The sequence below is a fragment of the Salmo salar genome, chromosome ssa15 (assembly GCF_905237065.1).
Source record: "Salmo salar chromosome ssa15, Ssal_v3.1, whole genome shotgun sequence".
NCBI classification, from domain to species: domain Eukaryota; kingdom Metazoa; phylum Chordata; class Actinopteri; order Salmoniformes; family Salmonidae; genus Salmo; species Salmo salar.
The window spans coordinates 51,926,218-51,948,651 of record NC_059456.1 but is presented as its reverse complement, the minus strand read 5'-3'; the positions used below and the strand labels follow the sequence as shown (position 1 = coordinate 51,948,651).

The window sequence follows — 22,434 nt, the reverse complement described above, 5'->3', positions numbered from 1 at the left end:
ACTGCATTCAGGTAAACGCTGCAGATGTCGCTTCAATATGAAATGACCTTTGCATTTCTATCACGCAAATCTGTAACGCTTCAGCAATACAGATTGAATAGCACTCTTGGAGAGCATATGGGTGGAAAAATGACTTTTACCAGACACCAATGTCAGACAATGGATAGAAGATCATGCCCATAGAGTAAGTCATTAGGGACATTCCAATGCCAAACTGTGACTTTGTCTGATTTCCTTCAAACACATTCACAGAACCAAGCACTAGGTTTAGAACAGGGTTCTCCAACTCTGGACCTGGAATTCTACTGGGTGTGCAAAAAAGTAGTAAGTAGTTGCAAAGTTGCTAAAAATGCTAAAGTTATCCGTGATGAGATTCGAACATGCAACCGTTGGGTTGCTAGATGTTTGAGTTACCTTCCCTGTGTTGCTAGACATTTGAGTTGCCCACCCTCCCTCTCCACTTTCGTTTTTGCCTTAAGTAAACTTATGTCTTAAGTAGCCATACTGAACGTAACATATTATACTAATTTGAGTGTCCCGGATTTTTGTTTACTATGTTACGTCTAGTCTATGAGACCAGCGTGGACATACAGTAGATAAAAGCAAACAAAGTTTATTCACCAAGGCAAGGAAATGGATTTGTATTGAATACATTAAAATAGACTCATAGAATAAAAGACAAATGTATGGTTACAGTACATAACAATATTGACCAGCACAAAAAAGTTAACATAAGTGCCTGAAATATTGGAGTAATCAGTACAGTACTAAATATCATGACTACATTAAAATGCATTGCTGTATGAACATTAAACTTTGTTCATATTGTCATACCAAGAGCCATACATACAGTATCTTTCATGCATATTTGTATTGATATTACTCTGTTTTCAACAAATGACTTAACAATGTGCCAATTCCAGAGAGCCATTCGTCCCAAATGACTTTCATTTGCAGTGGTCAACAACCTTGCGTACCTTCAGAGGAATGTAAGAGTAATTCTAAACCCATGTCTCCATGTACAAAAACAGCTGTAAAATGTACAACATGTAGGCTACATTTGACAAGTCAAGGAGTCGAGAAGACTTGTCATGAAAAACACAGAAACGTTGATAATAAAAAAGTGTCCTTTCAATCCCCAAAATGTATTTTTTTATTTGCATACTGTACCCCAAATTTTACCATGAGGCTTTCAAATTCAGATAAACATATTTTTGATAAAAAATCCAACTATAATATATTTTACAATGCTATGTTTTGTTCCTTTGCATGTTTTTGGGGGCTCTTTTGTGCTGTGTCCATCTTGAGGTTAAAAACTTCTGGTCAAAAACAAGAGGAGGCAGTGTTCCGGAAACAGTTTGGTCTGCATATGAAATGTCTGCACCTGTGCCTCCTGTTAGATCAATGCTCACAAGCCCGTTCAGTCTCTATTTCAGACCCTACCCCAGAACTTCAATGACCTTCTCTAATTCATACTGGGACTAGGGTCAAGTGCTCCCTCTTGTCTCAGTCTCAGAGCAGTTCATACAGTATGAATCTATTCCCTGGCTTGGACAGTATGGGGAGCCAGTGTCTGACTTCACCTAAATCATTCTCTCCAACCAGTAGTGTTACCAGTCTTACAGTATATTCTTGCTTGTCTTCCTCCTAGGGTTTCATAAGAGTCCCTAGACTGTAGCAGTAGGTGGGCTTCTGTATGAGTCCATATTGTGCTGCAGCAGGCGACTGTATGTCCTTACTGCTCCAGTAGACTGTGCGGACTATGAGCGTATGGACAGCCAGTGTCTGAGCCCGTCCAGGAAGTGACGTACTTGGACCACGTAAAAGTCCACGTTGTGAGAGAAGTCGGTGCAGATACTACTGTAGGTGTCCACTAGGGTGCAGTACAGAGCAGTCCCGCCCAGACTGATCACCACGGTTACTAAGCACAACAACAGCAGGATCAAACAAGAGTCTCCACCCACCTCGTCTGCACAGATAAAAAAAATACATACTTATTAATATGTTACTACTATCTTATTGTGTCTTTATTGAAGACACAGTATAAGAACTTATGTATTATGTATGTATGTATGTATGTATGTATGTATGTATGTATGTATGTATGTATGTATGTATGTATGTATGTGAGAGAGAGAGAGGTTGTTATCAGGCTGATCCATACCTGGTTCCATGCCATCCTCTGGCTCGCTGAAGCGCACCTTGCGTTTGGAGTTCTGTTTGGCTGCATCGGGACCCTCTGGGGGCAGGCCATCTAACGACGCCCTCCTCCTTTTCAGAATGGACACCAGGCCATCTGGTGAGGAGCTCTGCAGGGGAACAGAGTGATGTGGATAAGTGAGAATTAGAAACAGTGTGCAGTGAATAGCTTAAACATTTCTTTCTCTATACAGTACACTACTTTTGACCAGAGCCTTGTGTAATTAAAAACAAAAAAATATGTTTTAAGTCAGAAGTAAGCATTGTTCTGAAGCCAAAAAAATAAAGGAAATTCACATCAGCACCACAATGCCTACTCCATCCATGCTCTACCAAGGTATTCCAGCACACAGCTTTGACCTACTACAGTTGCTATGCTGGTCTATTGTACTTCAAACAATGTGTATGCAGGTTGCTTAGGATTCAAAACTTCTAAAATAGCGGAGGAGCTGGATGTTCCAGTGGAACCAGAAAATAAAGAAGTGCATAGAGGGGCTCGGCGCTCCGTCAATCAGCTGGCGTACACATTTCAGGGAACATTAAGCAGTGTGTTCCTGGGATGTACCATAGGGGTGGAGCACATCTGAAGGATGAGGGTAATGGTGTATTCCTGGTAGAGTTGGTCTCTCCAGTCTCCACTGTACTCTTCTCCGTAGTAGCAAGACGGAGAAGGGTGCAATTGCGGCCCACAATTTGGGTTGTTCAGGAACCTCTCTTTATACTTCTATTGGTACATTTTTAAGCTAGGACTCTGGTACACAGGTGGGACCGCTCCAGTACAGTAAGTGGCGGTAATGCACCATAACGTTGGATGCCGACAGCCGATAAACCCCACAGAAGAAGAGGAGGGCGTTGTCGCCCCCGAAAGCGTGGAGGGAGCCGGGCCCTTCTCAAATCGAACAGTAATCTGCCCTGATCGGTCATTTTGTCAACAAGGCAGCATGGTGCATCTTCCAGAAACATTAAACATCTCTTTTCCATAAAATCAATGTTTGAATTTCTAACTAGTTTTCATTGGGAAGGCAGATAAAGCATTTTTAACAAAAGCAATCTCTTTCGCATGGGAAAACACAGAATCCTAGTAATTACTACACATGCTTAAATAGGTCACTTTTGTTTTGAGCCAACTTCGTGGTGGGCTTTCAACAGGGCACTTGGCTCACGTCCAGGAGGCAGCCTGGTTCCAAATCGAATGCAATCAACTTTCAGCCAATGCAAAACCTGCCTACATTGGTGCCCAGGCGGGATTAATCGAACCCCCAGAGGGTAGTAATTACTAGGATTGTGTTCTCAAGTAAAAGCGATTGCTTTTGATAAAAATGCTTTATCTGCCTTCCCAATGAAAATGAGTTAGAATATTTTAATATTTATTTTATGGAAAAGATTTTGACTTTGTTGCTGTGGTAACTAGTGGAAACCCTTCAGATTCCATAACGGTGACATCAACGCTTACGCTACAAACCCTGTCATGAACACATTATATTGACACTATTAAAATAGACAGTCTGGTGATGAAAGGAAGCTTTTGTTGTTGTTCATTCACTCAGTAATGATTGAACATTTATTTATTTTGCTTGGTTAAAAAAATGGTCTAAAACATGTGTGCAAATTTGGATATAATGACAAGAAGAAAATTGTATTGACAGAGGGAGCGTACTGAATCAATGCATAAGGTAAGGGCTGTAACGTTATGTAGCTACATTGCTAAGCAAGACAGAATGTCTAGAGTGTATGGAGTAACGTTAGCTAATGTTAATGCTAAATGAGAAATGCCCATTGCATGTATTATCCATTAGCAGCGTGGCAGTTTCCCAAAGTTTGGAGTTGACTATGAACTTTACTTAGCTAGCTAGCTGTGCATTGTTTGTGGAAGAATGTGGGATAGCTACAGTGCATTCGGAAAGTATTCAGACCCCTTGACGACTTTATCCACATTTTGTTACGTTACAGCTTTACTCTAAAATGGATTAAATACACTTTTTTCCTCATCAGTCTACACACTATACCCCATAACGATAAAGCGAAAACATTATTTTTCTTCTAATGTCAATTTTTTTTTTAAAGACCTTATTTACATAAGTATTCAGACCCTTTGCTATGAGACTCGAAATTGAGCTCAGGTGCATCCTGTTTCAATGATGATTTGGAAAGGCACACACCTGTCTATATAAGGTCCCACAGTTGACAGTGCATGTCAGAGCAAAAATTAAGCCATGGGGTCAAAGTGTCAAGGCCACTCCTCAGTAAAAGAAACAAGACAGCCCGCTTGGAGTTTGCCAAAGGGCACCTAAAGGACTCTCAGACCATGAGAAACAAGATTCTCTGGTCTGATGAAACCAAGATTGAACTCTTTGGCCTGAATGCCAAGCATCACGTCTGGAGGAAACCTGGCACCATCCCTAATGTGAAGCATGGTGGTGGCAGCATCATGCTGTGGGGATGTTTTTTCAGTGGCAGGGACTGGGAGACTAGTCAGGTTTGAGGGAAAGATGAACAGAGCAAAGTACAGAGAGATCCTTGATGAAAACCTGCTCCAGAGCACTCAGGACCTCAGACTGGGGCGAAGGTTCACCTTCCAACAGGACAACGACCCTAAGCACACAGCCAAGACAACGCAGGATTGGCTTCGGGACAAGTCTCTGAATGTCCTTGAGTGGCCCAGCCAGAGCACGGACTTGAACTCGATGGAACATCTCTGGAGAGACCTGAAAATAGCTGTGCAGCGACACTCTCTATCCAACCTGACAGAGCTTGAGAGGATCTGCAGAGAAGAATGGGAGAAACTCCCAAATACAGGTGTGCCAAACTTGTAGTGTCATTCCCAATAAGACTCGAGGCTGTAATAGCTGCCAAAGGTGCTTCAACAAAATACTGAGTCTGAATACTTATGCAAATGTGATATCTCCAGGATTTTCCCAAAAAATATTTGCAAATATTTCTAAAAACCTGTTTTTGCTTTATCATTATGGGGTATTGTGTGTAGATCCATTTTAGAATAAGGCTGTAACGTAACAAAATGTGGAAAAATTCAAGGGGACTGAATACTTTCCGAATGCACTGTTTATTGTCAATACTGAGTTGCTGACAATATACACTGAATGCATGATCCATCCATACAGCTAATATTACAGTTACAGCCTTGTTGGCTTGTAGCTAGCTAACGTTACTGGCAAACTTTAGTTGGCTAGCTAACTGGTAATTATGCAGTCAAGGATGTTCGCTATCTTATTTGTGCTTATTTCACACAAGTGTCAAGGCCAACAGTTTACACAAGATGACTTCAGCCATGTGAAAAACCTTCCAAAGCAAAATATAGCTTCCTTTGCTTGTAGCTTGCCTCTCATCCAACTGGTGTTAGCTAGCTACTAGCACTGTTGCTGCGCAACCCAAGTGCTTTGGTCCGGGTTCTAGAACTTTGAGATTCGGATGAAAAGATGTTAGCATTGTTAGAAATGCTTCAAAAAGGTAGCACATGGTTGGTTCTTAATGGACGGAAATGTGCACGTGAGGGCGCTAAATTATCTATTTAATTAAAACTGTTGCACCTACAAATGTATTCAGTCCAAAACGGCTGGATGGATCATTATGGGAGGCGAGTGTGTTGTGTACCTCCAATCAAGTTCATTTGCGAATTTGCATTGACATTGTGTCATATTGGCTTAGATATGACGGTAGGGAGATTTGAATTTAACATTGACCTTCAACCAGTGCATATACTATTGTGGGGGCCATCGCCCCCAAAATAATGCACCGCATAGGCAATAGGGAGCAATTTTAGACACACCCTTAGAATGCATCTAGGAGGTGAAACAAGTGTTTGTTTGCACAACAAACTGCAATGATGCACAGCTCAGCGGAGTCATACACTATTGCACTTAAATTAGGTCATTTATAACACTGACAGTGTCATCCACGTCTATAATATATAGGTAGGTCAGTTATATGGGGTCAATATGCAGAGATCAATAACAACACAGGATAATGCCTCAGTCAACAGATCTATTGTCAACCCAAGAGTGCTAGTATATCATATTAGGTTGTCTCCAGTGTCTAGTCTGACTTGTGTGGTTTCAGCAGTCACTACTAGACAAAATTGGGTTCAAATACTAGCCAGGCATGCTCAAGAAAGCCCATAATTGCTCAACAAAGCCCTCCTAAACGTCATTGTCTGAACCATGTCTGACCTATTTTTCAGGATTTGCATGTGAACTACTTGTTCTAAATCTGTTGTGGCTCTTTAGTGACATCATAGACTCTGTGTCCTGTCCTCAAACCTTCCAACCATGGCCACATCCGTAGTGTGGCTCAGCACATGGAATTAAGTATCGAGCACACAGGCAATTCACTAGTTACAGACCCAGCTCCTTTGCCAAGACATTCCTGTGCTCCCTTGAGCCTGTCGAAGTCTATCTCATTCCAAAAGTCGGTTCCTCTCCTTGTTCGGGCGGCGTTCGGCCGTCGACGTCACCGGTCTTCTAGCCATCGCCGATCCACCTTTCATTTCCCATTTGTTTTGTCTTGTTTTCCCACACACCTGGTTTACATTTCCCTCATTACTTGTTGTGTATTTAACCCTCTGTTCCCCCCATGTCTGTGTGTGAAATTGTTTATTGTTGAGGTTGGCACGCTTCCGGCTGGTTTGCGCCAGGTTTTGTTTTATACCCGTCCTTTGTGGCAGCCAGTACTTTGTACTTGGGTTTTTTGTACTTTGTGCTGCCTCACTTGTTCGTTGGGCATTTGTTTTGTGACGCGGTTGCGTTCTGTGCAAATGATTTCCTAAGTAAAGTGCTTTGTCCACTCATCTCTGCTCTCCTGCGCCTGACTTCTATGCACCAGCTACACTCACCCCTTCACAGAGAGACAGCGATCGAGAGAGCTAGACACACAAGAGATAAACAGAGAGAGAGAGAGAGAGAGAGAGAGAGAGAAAGAGAAAGATAGAGACAAAAAAGACAGAGAGAAAGAGAGAAGAGAGAGATAAACATGAGGCTGTTTACGCCTCAGTCACAGTGGATTCTCACCTCCTCCACATGAGAAAGTTTGACCAGGTCTTTGGCTGAGGCTTGGGGAACCCCCGCTGGCCACTCCACCACCTGCACCTCCTCTTCTGGGCTCTCCTCAAACACCTCCTCTTCATCCACCTCCTGCCCTTCCGCCTCCATCTCGTCCACTCCTCCCTCTCCCCCCTCCACTCCTCCCTCCTTCTCAGCCATGGCAGAGTCAGCTCCTGTTGATGTGGTCTGCTCAAAATCCTCCTCACCCTGTCTTACAGGGTTGCTGCCTCTGACTGCAGAGACAAGAGCAAGTGTTGCTTACAATACTAGACCTACTACTAATCACCTGGCTTCAGCATATAGAGCCCATAAGCACTTATTATAGATACTGACACAGACACACACACACTTATAGCTGAGACAGTATGGGAGCATCATCTGGTATCAGATTCCATATTATGAGCCCTTATTGATTAGAACCCGAACCGCACTCTGGCGCTTTCCAGTGAACAAAGAGGATGATATCATCTCCTTCCTTTTCACATCTCTAGGCTAAGTGGCCATTCTATAATATTGATTTAGGGATTCATCTGATGGTGGGTTTTGTGTTGACCTTTTCCATGGTGGGATGGTGATGTTTCTCTCTCATTCCTCTCACATTGCTCCTTGGTGTTGTGGTTGTCTTTCAGCACTGTGTCTGCCATGCTCTAGAAAAAAAACCCAGCTTCGTCATAAATGTCGCTCATGTCACAAACGCACTAATCTTCTCTTAAGGTATGGACTAAGAAACGTCATCAAAAGGATGGTGTGTAGTGCATTTTCTTACCTTTTCCACACTAAGCATTGGCCTATTACGGAGAGACCGAGAGAAAGAGAGACCGAGAGAGGGAGAGAGAGAGCGACAGCGATAAAGAGAGAGAGAGAGAGAGAGAAGAGGTCTGACTGGCTAAGCTGATGTTTTGAAGCAATTTGATTTAATAAATGTAAAGCTAGAATGACCGGAGGCCACTACAGTGACTGAGCATCTGGTATCCAGCTGAATCAATCTCCATCAAACCGCCACAAGCTACTAACATACCAAGAGGCATGGGTGGGGTTCTGTGACTTGCATGAAAACGTATCTGAGTCTATAGCTTAGTAGAGTAAGTAAAGAGCAATATTTGATAATCAAAGGAGTGTTATTTAATTAAGGGGTGGTTCATGTCTAGACAAGAACCACTGGCGTGGGATGTTATGTTCAAAGTTCAAACATAGGGTATAATCTGACATATCAACCAAATGACTCTAGCTAATAAACCATTCATTATAAAGCATTCACGAATGAAAATATGCATTTAAATGAAGACAGTGTTTACTGATCCCCCTCTGGAGCGGTAATATTGTGGGTGGTGACAGAATGTGACAAACTATCTAGACATGCTTTGCTTTCCCTTCTACTGCAGCGAGCAGTACTGCTACAAGTTATTGTCTAAGTCAATGTTTTGTGCATGTAGTCTCAGTTATAGTTATAGTATAAAATTGTGCTAGATCAGCACCCATGTTATGGTCCACCAGTATCTATCTCACCTCTGGTGCGTCCTGCAGATCTGGCTCAGTATTTCTATGTGTTCCTGTCCAATGTTGTTGGTTTCACCTGGTGAGGTGCTCTCCGCTGCTCTGTTACACTTTTTACACCGGCTCTCTGGAAGCACACAGAACACACACACACACATGTTGTGGAATTCAAAGAATAACAGAGTTATATTTTGTCAGTCGTGTTCAGGTGAGTCTACAGCAGTTGTGTAGAGTAGAGTGCAGTACCCCAGTCTTCCTGCAGGGCAGTGAGGTTGGACAGGAGGCGCTCATGATATAGCCTCTCCAACTGCAGGAACTGCACTGCCCACTGATCTTATAACCATCAGCAATTAAGGAAAGAGGACACTACAAGAGCCCATAACACCTATCCCTAAAGCTGTCAACTCTGGGATTCAAAAGACAGGATCACACTAACAAACGTCAGACAAATATATACAGCATCTGATGTTGAGCTGGTGAGCTGGTGCTTGAGTGCGAAAACCAAGAATTCAGAAAATGTATGACGCTATAAATAAATCTTGGAATTTTAAAGCTATTCCAGGGTATGTTCTCCTGCAGTTGACTCTCTGTGTGTGTGTGTGTGTGTGTGTGTGTGTGTGTGTGTGTGTGTGTGTGTGTGTGTGTGTGTGTGTGTGTGCGCAAAGTATTACTTTCTTAGGCAAAATCTCTCGTGTAAGAGATTCTTATCTCAATGAGAATTAATTGGATTACTACCATTAGAACATATTTCCCTCATCAACAACCCCCAACTTCCACACCCAGTATTTACCAAAACCAGTCAACCCAGGAACCAACAGAGCAAGCCAAATAGTAACGAAATTGTAACCCGCTTATAGAAACTAAAAAACTAAAAGTGAATATTCTGCCCAGCACACATGGAAACACTTACCCCACCACTGCAGAAATAGCATGTCCCTTTCCTTTTTCAAATGAACAAGAGTGTCATCCTAAATCAGTCACCAAAGTCCCTGAAGCGTCAAAATAAAAACACTGCTATTTAACTGCTGTTCAGCTCTGACGGAGTGGAAATAAATATTGGCAATAAGTAATGGCAAGGATACATTCCTCTTCCAGGGAGTAGGCCTCTGCTATCTGTTAAGAGAAAGAGTGAGAAAAAAAATCATTACACACTGACTTTCTTATTCTGTCACTTAGCTCACTTACTCAGAATCAGACATCAGTACAGTATGTCAGGTCCTCTATTTAACCTACCTGAAAATAAATCAACTTGAAAGATTCATTTAAAGTAATTAATGTAATTTAACTAGAAAGGTTTTATCCTAAAGAAAACAATTATTTTACTGTTGGATATTGCATGGAAGGAAATGGTTTACCCCCACAACAATTCAGTTTCTAACTAAGAGAAAGCAATAAAGCCTTCTACATCCTTCAGCTTCAGCTGTCCAACTGAACTGTCAGACTAGATATCCTCCTGCTGGGTAATGAACTGATCCTAACAGCTATTAATGGCTACCGACACTAAACAGTGCGACTTCCAACACATCTTGTATCTAAGCTAAGTCACTTGATGAACATGAATATGACTCAAGTTTTAACTTCAAGGATGAAACATGCCATGAGATAAGCTTAGACCACTTTCATGTTGCTCTGAAAGACTATATGAAGTCACTCTAGAGAAGGGATGGGCAACTTTGATTGGGGTCGGGGCCCCCCCCAAAAAAACAGGGCTGCAGTGGCTCGCGGGTCTGCGTACCCATCATACCCATCCACACATGCAGTCAGAGCTGGCCCTTGCCTTTTGGGGGCCCTAAGTGACATTTTGTTGCGGGCAAAACATTTGTAAGGCGCAATGTCTGTAAGTACATTGTTTATTAGCACAAGATAAAATGTTTATCACATATAATTTATGTTTCTGTAAAAGGTTAAGAATTGAGTTAGCTGTTAGCTACTTTGCGTTAGCTTCAGTACTATTTCTCAAAAGGGACACCTAGCTTAGCAATATCAAGCATACAGTTGCATTCTAGTAACTTTATTTTATATTTGACTTATTTTGTACATTCAGTGCAGTTATTGTGTAAGACATTCTGTGCTCTATACTACTGTGACTGAAAACATGTACTTTTGTGTTTGTTGCAGTTTCACACTGATTAAAGGAAAATGGCACCCTGCTTCTCACTGAGTTGTTTGAATGAGTGTTTAGCTAACTGGATAGCAGGATAAGGGCTACTTGTCACGGCTGTCTGAAGGATCGGACCAAAATGCAGCGTGTTCGTAGTTCCACATATTTATTCCGTGAAACTAAATGCAATACATTAAATACTTGAAACACACACAAAAAAAACGTGACGCAGAGAGGAAAACATACTACTCAAAAGATAATCACCCACAAAAACAGGTGGGACAAACATCAACTTAAATATGACCTCCAATTAGAGGTAACGAGGATCAGCTGCCTCCAATTGGAGATCAACCCAAATAACACCAACATAGAAATACAAAACTAGAAACTGAACATAGAAATACAAAAACAGACAAACACCCCCTGTCACGCCCTGACCTACTCTACCATAGAAAATAACAACTTACTATGGTCAGGACGTGACACTACTGTACATTTAGCAAGTCCAGTATGTGCACACATGACTGTATTGTTCATTTTGAACTTCACTCCACTGTCCATGTATAGAATAAATTAATGAATTATTAAATAAATTAATGAAATAGTAGTCTGGAAGGATAGAGCTATGGCAAAAGCTGGGACTCAGATGTAATGTGGTGAATAACAAGCTGTTTTACCTCAGATTCACTTCTACCATGACGCACAACAGAACTCAAACAACTGTGTCAGACAACTCTTCCTGTCCCTGTCTCAACTCTCTGTAGACTCCACAGTGTAGAGCGAACACAAACCCAAGACGCAGACTGAATCTCTTCAAATGTCAATGCCTGTTTACCAGGATTTTATGATTTTTTGTTGTTGTTGTTGTTGTACAGCTCTAATTCTCCATGTATGGGCATCTATTTTGTCCACATAACTGAAATGCAATCTCTTGGCGTACTTCTTGGCCAGTTATTCTGCCAATGCTCCACTGATTGTACCAGTTTGATCACAGAGCAACCCTTTCTTCTGTATCAGTGTATCAGGCCTGTCCCATTTGGCAACCAATTCCCTGCCTATTGAGAGCACTACTGTTGACCAGGGCCCAAAAGTAGTGCAATATGTAGGGAATAGGGTGCCATTTGGGACATAGAATGCCATTTGGGATACAGAGGGCCATTTGGGACGCAACCCTCAGTGTATCAGTGGGGCCTGTCTTTTTCTTGGGGCGTGTAAATCATAGCTGACTCTTTGTTCCATGATGACCAGAACTGGCAAAGATAAAACAACAACTGCAAGGCTATTACAGTACATTGAGGGCCAAAGCAAGTGTTCTTACTGAATAGGATTATAACAAGTGTATAGACTACAGTACATGATCATTGTAATCATGGTTACATCTTAAAGCTTGATTTACTCTCCCTACAAATGAAAAGAAGACACAAGGGAAAAGCAAGATGTTTCAGTGGCAAAACACATGTGACAGATGAGGATGAGATTTACTGTGCAAAACAGAGTACAACCCACAGGACCAAACCACAGAGGAAAAGAACACAGAGGATTTGTGCTGGTGAAGGTGAAAACACACACCTGGTGTAGAGACTGTGGCAGCAGTGTGTGGTCACTGTGTTCTCCCAAAGACTGTAGTGAGGCTAGCAGGTCAGGGCTGGGGCCTGGGGGGCCACTTCCTGAAAACACACAATGTCAAGTGTAATAGACAGTTGATGAATAGGCATGTTTGATTTTATATTTTAAGGCTACTCTTAAGGTCTTATCATGGCAGCCATAGAGAGTACTTGTCTTTTGAAACAGCTTGAGGTAGGTGACATGCAAATCTACTCCACAGTAAATATGTATTAAGTACACTAGTGATGCACGGGTTGACTCATAACCAGCAGTCCCCGCGGATAGCAGGTTTAGGGTCATTAAATATTGTGTGGCTGAAGGGCGGGTGGGTGGCCTGCGGGTTGAATAAAGAGAAACAATACCTTCAAAAAAATCCATAAATGTATAATTATTGTGCAATTTATATCTATAGGCTACACAGGGTTTTCTTTCATTATTTTAGGCTATCTGGTATTAGTGTAAAAGCCTAAACTTTAGGGCTTAACTGTAGCCTACGCGCCAAATAGTTTACACAACCAATCGCCAAATAATGCTTTTGAGAGCGGGCAGAAAAGGTTAACGTAAATCCACCGAGGCAAAAAGGACATTGTCGAAGTTTAATTCAACAAGACAAAAGCTGCGAAATGATAGTTGAAATGAAAGAGAAGGAAGGGCCATAAAAGCAATGTTTGGAAAATATTTGGTGAAGTGGTAAAAGAGAATGATAGCAGTGTTGTGTGTGTTGATTGCGAGACGCTTTACAAATTCGACAGTCACAGAACGGGACTTCAAATAGGCATGTCAAGGAAACTGTAGCCAACTGTTTAGATGGGTTAAATGGAAACTGATATCTGGACACTGACTGTAGGTCTACAACCTCTCATATAGCCTTCCTAATAAATCCTGCAGAATTAAGCATTTCTTGCAGTAAAACTATACACCAAATGTTGGCAAATTCTGGATTTAGGAACAGGAGTGGAGAAATATGATTTATTTACTTCTGCATCTTGAGGGAATGCAATGCTCAGTTAGATACAGTATATTGGTTCTGTCTTCATTAGAAAAGCTGATAATATTTCAACCACATATAATATGCATCGAAGCCGAACTGAAATATTTTCAGAACTTACATTTATCAGAAACGCGTTGCGTCGTTTTCACAGCTTTCTTTTTCCTTACAACAGGTCAAACTGATGTCATTTGGACATTTTGGACAGAAAATCTTTCCCATTCGTTTTTTTTTTTTTGTTGCATTATTGTATTTTCTCCCCAGTCCCTAAAAGTTGAGCAAGGGTATACTTAGTATTTTAGGGCAACATATAATGACATACGAGAAGCTACATGTATCTAATTATAGACAAGTTGACTAACAAATAGCCAACCAAAATGTCGGAAATTATATGCAGAAACGTATCTGGCAACAAGAATAAAAATCATGCACCCCCTGTCAAAAAAATAATGACGCTGTCTTTGACTGTCGCCTAACGCATTTTCTATAGTTGCGGGTTAGGGTTGGGTGCAGACCTCATATTTTCACTTTATCACATATAGTCAGGCGGTTGCAAAAGGGTTATTAGCAATTGCGGGCAGGTGCGCGAGAAAAAAACAGCTGACCCGCGCACCACTTAAACTACTGTATGAGATCTGTACTGTGTGATGAGTGCTGTAGGCACCTGAGGCAGCCTCCGTGTTGTTTGCTTCCTCTCTCTGAGTCGTCTCAGTGTCTGGGTCTCTAGGGGGGCTGGTGCTCTTGTTGCCCATCCTCTCCCTCACAATGTTGTTCTCCACCAACTCACTGGTTCCCAAGAGGTGGGTCGGGCCCACAGGAGGGAAGTGGCTGGCTGCTTTAGGGTTGCCACTTACTAGGATTGGATTCTGTCTAGAAACATGGATTTGGTTTAGGCTACTCTATGGGTCACAGAAAACTCTAAAAATCTTTAGGTTGGCGAAATAAAATGTGGGATCCAATGTTCTACGTTTTCCAGCTTGTTGGAGTTGGAAGAATATAAGTAGAAGGTTGTGTCATCAGTGTAGATATATAGTCTATTATTCCAACTCAATCTCCTTGTTTTTATGGTCTCCCTGTGTTCTGGTCTCCTTATTTGGAGTTGTTTGGGGCTCTTCCTGGTCCTTGAAATCCCTCTAGCAGGTCACCAAGAAGCTTTTTCCTCTCCTCTTCAATACCCTGTTGGATTTAAACAGATTTTATAGTGTTAGCATCAGCGTGTCATTCTCAGCTAGAGATACGCCTTGAGTTAGTGAGGAAACTGAATGTGCAGAAGAGTGGGAGTGAAATGCTAGTTATTTTTGCTGAGTTAATCTTTTCAGAGAGAACTCTTTGTGTTACAACCAGGACTTGCCTTCAGGCACAGAGAAGCTGTTACATCAGCCAGGCTGATTTTGAGAAACTTAAAATAACATATTTGTCTATTAGAAACCATAATGGCCATGTTACATCATCAGCACATGGGGCTGCACACAGCGAGAGAGAGAGAGAGAGAGAGATGTACAGTGCATTCGGAAAGTATTCAGACCCCTTCCCCTTTTCCACATTTTGTTACGTTACAGCCTTATTCTAAAATGGATAATACATTTTTTTTTAAAACCTCATTAATCTACACACAATGATTAAGCAAAAACAGTTTTTTAAATTTTTTTGCAAATTTCTAAAAGAAAAAAAAATCTGAAATAGCTTTTTGAGATAAGTATTCAGACCCTTTGCTATGAGACTCAAAATTGAGCTCAGGTGCATCCTGTTTCCATTGATCATCCTTGAGATGTTTCTACAACTTGATTAGAGTCCACCTCTGGTCAATTTGGAAAGGTCCCACAGTGCATGTCAGTGCATGTCAGCGCAAAAACCAAGCCATGAGGTTGAAGGAATTGTCTATAGAGCTCCGAGACAGGATTGTGTCGAGGCACAGATCTGGGGAAGGGTACCAAAAAATGTCTGCAGCATTGAAGGTCACCAAGAACACAGTGGCCTTCCTAGAGCTGGCCGCCCGGCCAAACTGAGCAATCGGGAAAGAAGGGCCTTGGTCAGGGAGTTTACCAAGAACCCAATAGTCACTCTGACAGAGCTTCAGAGTTCCTCTGTGGAGATGGGAGAACATTGCAGAAGGACAACCATCTCTGCAGCACTCCACCAATCAGGCCTTTATGGTAGAGTGGCCAGACAGAAGCCACTCCTCAAGTAAAAGGCACATGACAGCCCGCTTGGAGTTTGCTTAAAGGTACCTAAAGGACTCTCAGACCATGAGAAACAAGATTCTCTAGTCTGATGAAGCCAAGATTGAACTCTTTGGCCTGAATGCCAAGCGTCACGTCTGGAGGAAACCTGGCACCATCCCTACGGTGAAGCATGGTGGTAGCAGCTTCATGCTGTGGGGATGTTTTTCAGTGGCAGGGACTGGGAGACTAGTTAGGATCAAGGGAAAGATGAATGGCGCAAAGTACTGAGAGATCCTTGATGAAAACCTGCTCCAGAGCGCTCAGGACTTCAGACTGGGGCGAAGGTTCACCTTCCAACAGGACAACGACCCTAAGTACACAGCCAAGACAATGCAGGAATGGCTTCGGGACAAGTCTCTGAATGTCCTTGAGTAGCCCAGCCAGAGCCTGGACTTGAACCTGATCTAACATCTCTGGAGAGACCTGAAAATAGCTGTGCAGTGACGCTCCCCATCCAACCTGACAAAGCTTAAGAGGATCTGCAGAGAAGAATGGGAGAAACTCCCCAAATACAGGTGTGCCAAGCTTGTAGCGTTATACCCAAGAAGACTCGAAGCTGTAATCGCTGCCAAAGGTGCTTCAATAAAGTACAGAGTAAAGGGTCTGAACACCTATGTAAATATTATGTAAATATGTTTTACAGAAAAAAAACGTTTTTTCTTTGTCATTATGGTGTATTGTGTGTAGATTGATGAGGGGGGAAAAAACATTTAAGGAATTTTAGAGTAAGGCTGTAACGTAACAAAATGTTGAAAAAGTCAAGGGGATTTGAATACTTTCCGAATGCACTGTGTATATGCCAAATTCCACAGTAATGTATGGGCAATTCCACAGTAACAGAATGAGGCCAGAAGCAATTGATTGCAAAGTTAAACAAATCATACAACACTATGCACAAGGACTAGTTTTAACAATTTCCACAGAACATTTTACAAAAACACATTTGCTCAAAGAATAGTGCAGTAAAGTTTTGTATCAGAATGATGGTAAAATCTCCCTCCCTTTTTTATGTAACCACATTTTCCAAAAACTCTTAAATATCTACTCTGAATTATGATTCAAAGATGTCTGCAGAAAGAATGGGGTGTCAGCTATGATTTGACTCTCTCAAAAAATAAAAAATGATTTGACTCTCTTTTGGTTATTTAACTACAGTAAGTGAAGTGGATTAACACCCAGTAGAATGATGGTAACAGAATGACATCATGGGTCCCTGTTCTGTACTATACAGAAATGCATAATTATGTTATTCTCTTCATGGTGATGTATAGGTAAACAAAGGTAGAAAAATGTAATATCCTCCTTTGCATGTTTGGGTATTATTCTACACACCGGTTATTATTCTAATGAGCTCCGCCCCCCAAACAAGACCACATTTGGTTTGTCCAGACTGCACCAAATCTGTACCAATCACAGACGTCTATGTTTCACAAGTTTGGACATCATAGTAGAGTACACTACAGTACAGGACAGCAGAGTATAGTTTAGTACAGTACACTACAAATAAGTAAAGCATACTGTACTTTATTCTAGTGTGCTCTACTGTACTGTACTAAATTCTACAGTACTGTACTGTATTGTACTGACCTACACTGAGTATTCCAAACATTAGGAACACTTTGCTAATATTGAGGGGCATGGATTCTACAAGGTGTCGAAAAGCATTCCACAAGGATGCTGGCCCATGTTGACTCCAATGGATGGATGTCCTTTGGGTGGTGGACAATTTTTTATACACACAGGAAACGGTTCAGCGTTAAAAATTGAGCTGCGTTGCAGTTCTTGACGCTCTCAAACCGGTGCATCTGGCACCTACTACCATACCCTGTTCAAAGGCACTTAAATCTTTTGTCTTCCCCATTCACCCTGAATGGCAGACATACACAATCCATGTCTCAATTCTGCCCAGGCTGAAAAATCCTTCTTTAACCTGTCTCCTCCCCTTGATTGGAGTGGATTTAAGTGACATCAATAAGGGATCATAACTTTCACCTGGATTCAACTGGTCAGTCTATGTCATGAAAAGAGCAGGTGTTCTTAATGTTTTGTACACTCTACTTTTATTTGCTGTACTGTCCTGTGCTCTACTGTACAAACTTGTGAATCAAATGTCTATGATTGGTTCCAATTTGGACTGACCAAATTTCAACTACTTTCAACGGTTTCATACTCTTCCTTTGACCACCACACAACAGAAAGATGAATAAAACATTGAGCTGAACATAACAGTGGAAGGGAAGACAGTAGCAGGTGACCCGACTATGTTTTGTGACTACTATGAATTCCCATCGTAAGCAATTCAGTTGCAGTCATTAACTTACAGGTTTATTGGTAATTCTGTTACCGATTTGGTAACAGAAAGACACGTTTTAATCACTTAAATGAATCACAAACCAAATTGTTAGCAGTAAAAACATTATCAGTAATTGATAGGTCACTTTTACTTGATCTTTCATTATCCACCCTCCGTATAAAAAAAATATCTTAAAGTGGTTTTGGTAAGAGAATGACAAGACATTAGGCAATATTTCTTAAACTTACAGAAGGCAAATCATTTCTGCAAAACAAAATATAAATGTTACTTCAACATTATTGTGTTTGATGCATTTTGAATACCCATTTTTTTTGCTAGATGTTTTCTAAGACCTCTTTTCCATCTGTTTGACCAGAAATCATGTTAAGCATTTCACTGTGCATGTGACAAATACAACTTCAAAATCAAAGCCTTTGCTTATTCAAATTTTGGGGGGGATGAAAATGGTTGAAAACTGTATGCACTGTATGCCTTCATTTAAAAAAATTTAAATAAACACAACCTCCACATCATAAGACCTAGCCTACATTTAAGCGTAAATGGATGACCAGAGCGTATGGATGGAATGCACAGAGTGGGGGTTCAGGAACATGTCAAGAGGTGCCATGTTCACAGTCATGTGGATGTGAGGGGGTTTAGAACATAGAACTAGAAGGAGGAGTGTGACTCATATGCATCGTGTCTAATGTGTAGTACTGGCCTTTACCCTCTCATGTAACACCCCACTGTGCGCATGACTCATAGCTCTTACATAGATTGAAGGTGACAAAACACACAGATTTTGAAAAATCATCCATGTTTGCATCCTCCAACCAGTAACTGATAAACTATAGTTATACACTGGTAGCAGAATGAACCTAAAAAAAAACATACCCCAGGACACTTCAAAGGGTGTCTGTCTGTCTTTTGGGTTTTGAAGTCCCTCAGTCGAGCACCTGATTCCCTTTTTGTTCAAACTGGGCTGAAGCGTGTTTAGGTACAATTTCTTACCAGAATAATTAACCTTTTTAGTATAGAGTAGCATGTTTGGACTTATAAGTATACTTTGATCTCCTTCGTATGGCCATGTGTATTGTTATTTTATAAACGTTTACATCTCATTGCATTTACTTATGTTGCGAACCAATAGTGAAGAATGTATGCTGCAGCTGATGCTCCCTGGTGCCTATCCAAGCAGCGGCACTCAAGTGAGTCCAAGCCAAACAAACATTTCATGTTGATTCAATTCATTGGAATACCGTAGCACACTATCAACGCAGTTTACACAGTAATAAACCGGCTACATGCGCTACAATGTTGCAATTCACAGTATACATTTTCTTACGCCAATTTCATGTTGACTATTCAGCAATGAAGAGCAACTATTTCATCCTTTTCTATTGAATAAACGAAGCGAAATCAAGAATCCGTTCATGCGATATTTAGGCGATAGCTATACACGTACAAATTCTCATCATAACCGCATTCGAAGACGGTAACCGTAAGTAAAAACGGCGGTACCCATCATCACGCGGATGTATCCATACTCACACATGGAAGATACTGTCCCGCTGTAGGCAAAGAAAGGTTCGTGGTTGTCAATCAGCTGAACGGTCATCCAGCTCAATCCATAACCCTTTTATTCTGAACACGATGTTCTAAAATGCACTTGATATACAACCTTGAGTGTCACCATCGCTGCGGATCAATGGTTGTTTATGATCTAATCCGGGCATTTTCTGCCTTCGTCTAAAACTCATTGCGAAATATCTCATTTTATTGTACAGCAGAGGCAAGGGGGCCATCTTCTGGCAGCTGGTTGATGTCTCAACTTCCACAAAGAGGTGGCCTGTAATTTACAGCGCTGCAACGTCAATGTTTACATATGGTGAAAATTGTTACTCGATTTCGTTTAATAGCATCCCACTGGTCACAGACGTCAGTTCAACGTCTAGTTTTAATTTATAATTGGTATATTTGTCAACTATCGGGAATTCAGCGTCAAATCAACAAAAACATGTCACCATGTCATTGGATTTAGGTAAAAAGTTGGGTGAAAGAAATACAAAATTCCCTTACATTGATTACTTTTTCAAATACAATCAGTTTTCCACGTTGATTCAAAGTCATCACATTGACTATTGTTTTTTTTAAACCAGTTTTTGCCCAGTGAGATATGTCACTCTGGTTGTTGGAGCTATTTGTTATATGGGGAACCTGGGCTGCATCGAGGTGTATTTGTTCCTGTCGATGAACGTTCCATTCTCACAGGCACCTGGGCCTGTTTGGGGATGTGATTTGAATCAAAATCCACTTCCTGCAATGGAATATTTTTGTTGTTTTGTTTAAATACCCCATACAGTAGGTGGCAGCAATACACCAATAGTTGTAGTCTGCCATAAAACCTTAAATAAGAAGAAAAAGGAGGAGAAGGTGCATTTGTGAGTGAGTGCCTACCCAACCTCTGACCGCACTTCACTGGCTGGTAAATGTGGTTTATTGCCCATGCCCAGTAGTTACACAATGTGGAACAGTAGACTATTGGGTAAAAGGTATCTCCTTAGAAACAGATGTTTTCAAATATCTATTGGAGAGCTTTGGTATCATTCTCATGGAAAGCTTATTCAATATCTGACACTTGATGTTGTTGCACTGGTGTGTCAGTAAGGTACTGTATCTGAGTCAGTGTTCTTTTCAGTGGCATGTAGCATGTACACCTTGGTGGGGCAAACTCACCCAATTCTTTTTATGCATGCCAGCAAAGCCACTACACAACACAACACTAAACAATACATTAATTTCACTATAGCAGTGACAAACGGTACCCACATACTGTTAAGGCCTACATAAATCTGTCCCAACAGCAGAGCTTTCTTTTCAGCACCAAGGAGTGAATCCTTACCACTGTTACACCTGGCTATCAGCAGACCCTTGTCTGGCAGCGAAATAGTTCATTCAACCTCATTTACTGCTTTTATAAAAAAACATAGCTGATATGGCTGACTTGCTTAAACAAATGTGGTTTCTGCTGACAATTGAGACGTACAAAATATGACATAAGGGAACGATGAGCGGATAAGAGGCAATCCGTAAGTTTGATTATTACATTAATGAGCGAGTTAAGACTGATGTAGTCAGTTTAACTATTTGTTTAGCACTATTGAAACGTACAGCAACAGGATTCAAAACATTGGCCGTTCTTACAGTGTACTCCCTGCACACCAAGTCAGAATGTAGGATAAGTAAAGGGGGCATATAAGCATACAATGAAAGCTACAATATTAATATTTTATTATAACATTTCTTTAAAACAGGCTATAGGCTACGTGTGTACAACCAAGTCAGAACAGTAGGCTAAGTTATGAGGGGGAAAGTGACCAAATTATTAGGGTGAGGCACATGGGCTACTAACAGTTTACTACACAACATACACTTAGTATTACTTTCTTAGCTACAGTATTCATATCTCTCTGGCATATTACATAATTTATGCAGCAGTATACAAGACATTTTTAGACTCACCTTGTTGTGCTGTGCTCACTTGAACAGGAAGATGGTGCGGCGGTCCTTCTTGTGGGCATATTTTGTCATAAAGCTTTGTCATCAAAGTCTGGCATTCTCTGGATTTATGGTTCTTTCAAGACAACTGAGAACTCTGACAAAAACAAGGTTGAAATATGATGACATCAGTGATCTTCAGGTCGGAGCTCTAGAAAGAGGCCAGAGTTCCTGATTTACAATTCCGAGTTGGATGACCGTTTAAAACATATTTTCCCAGTCGGAGCTCGTTTTTCCCCAAGATCCCAGTTGTCTTGAACTCACTGAAGTCTGAGATTTCCCAGTTCAGAGTTTCCAGTTCTTTTGAATGCGGCAGAAGTCATGCTAGATTGACAGCATGGCCAATGTATTCAACCTTTTCTGGCCCATGGTGTTGAATGTTTATCCTTTTAAGCTTGGGAAGAGACCCTTAAACCCAGACTTGGACCACTGAATAGCAGGCTAGTGATTGCTTTGCAACGCTTGCAGTTAGACACTGATTCCTTCTAAACCACTCATTGTTGAATCTGCGATTTCTAACTTGTTGTGTAATGTTTATGTCCAATGGCCGATGAGCACCGATACATTTTATCTGTAATTTCTCTCATATGACAAGGATAGAAAAAGATTTGCCAGTAGAATGTCGACGTGATTCATGATGATGACTGCTTGTCTAGCTTGATAGCTAAGATTTTGAAAGTATGATGACATGGTAAGTCCAATCAAAGCTACGGTAGATATAACGTGATTTGACGTCATTTTATCTGTAGCCAATGACCTTGAGCCTTCTTGGATGGGCACTTCTAATGTAACTCTGCGGCAGCACTCAAGGGGCTTGAAGTTTAGAGCTCGCCTCGTCAATTTTGTGGTGACGTAGTGTCCCCATGAGTGACAGAACACTGAGCCAATCACGGCGCAACTAGAGAAGATGACCAACCCCT

The 22,434-nt window shown here is 41.3% G+C and overlaps 1 protein-coding gene across 1 annotated transcript; it reads right to left on the bottom strand.

The window, feature by feature from the left end:
- Positions 1-597: 597 nt before the first annotated feature.
- On the bottom strand, positions 598-19,782 carry LOC106571597 (consortin). The gene is made up of 11 exons (XM_014144848.2): positions 19,508-19,782; positions 14,106-14,617; positions 12,418-12,515; positions 9,830-9,860; positions 8,994-9,080; positions 8,760-8,874; positions 8,020-8,041; positions 7,807-7,900; positions 7,221-7,486; positions 2,165-2,309; positions 598-1,969 (listed from the first exon to the last, which is right to left on the bottom strand). The coding sequence occupies exons 2-11, from the start codon at positions 14,191-14,193 to the stop codon at positions 1,761-1,763; spliced, it is 1,155 nt and encodes a 384-aa protein (XP_014000323.1). The 5' UTR covers positions 14,194-14,617; positions 19,508-19,782; the 3' UTR covers positions 598-1,760.
- Positions 19,783-22,434: the final 2,652 nt, after the last annotated feature.

Bases quoted from the DNA above. Each gene is read 5' to 3' on its own strand.
- LOC106571597 (XM_014144848.2), bottom strand. From the start codon at position 14,193: ATGGGCAACAAGAGCACCAGCCCCCCTAGAGACCCAGACACTGAGACG. The intron at 9,861-12,417 runs GTGTGTGTTTTC...TTCTCTTAACAG, and splicing joins TGCCACAGTCTCTACACCAG to ATAGCAGAGGCCTACTCCCT. The intron at 7,901-8,019 runs GTAAGAAAATGC...TTTTTTTTCTAG, and splicing joins CAATGCTTAGTGTGGAAAAG to AGCATGGCAGACACAGTGCT.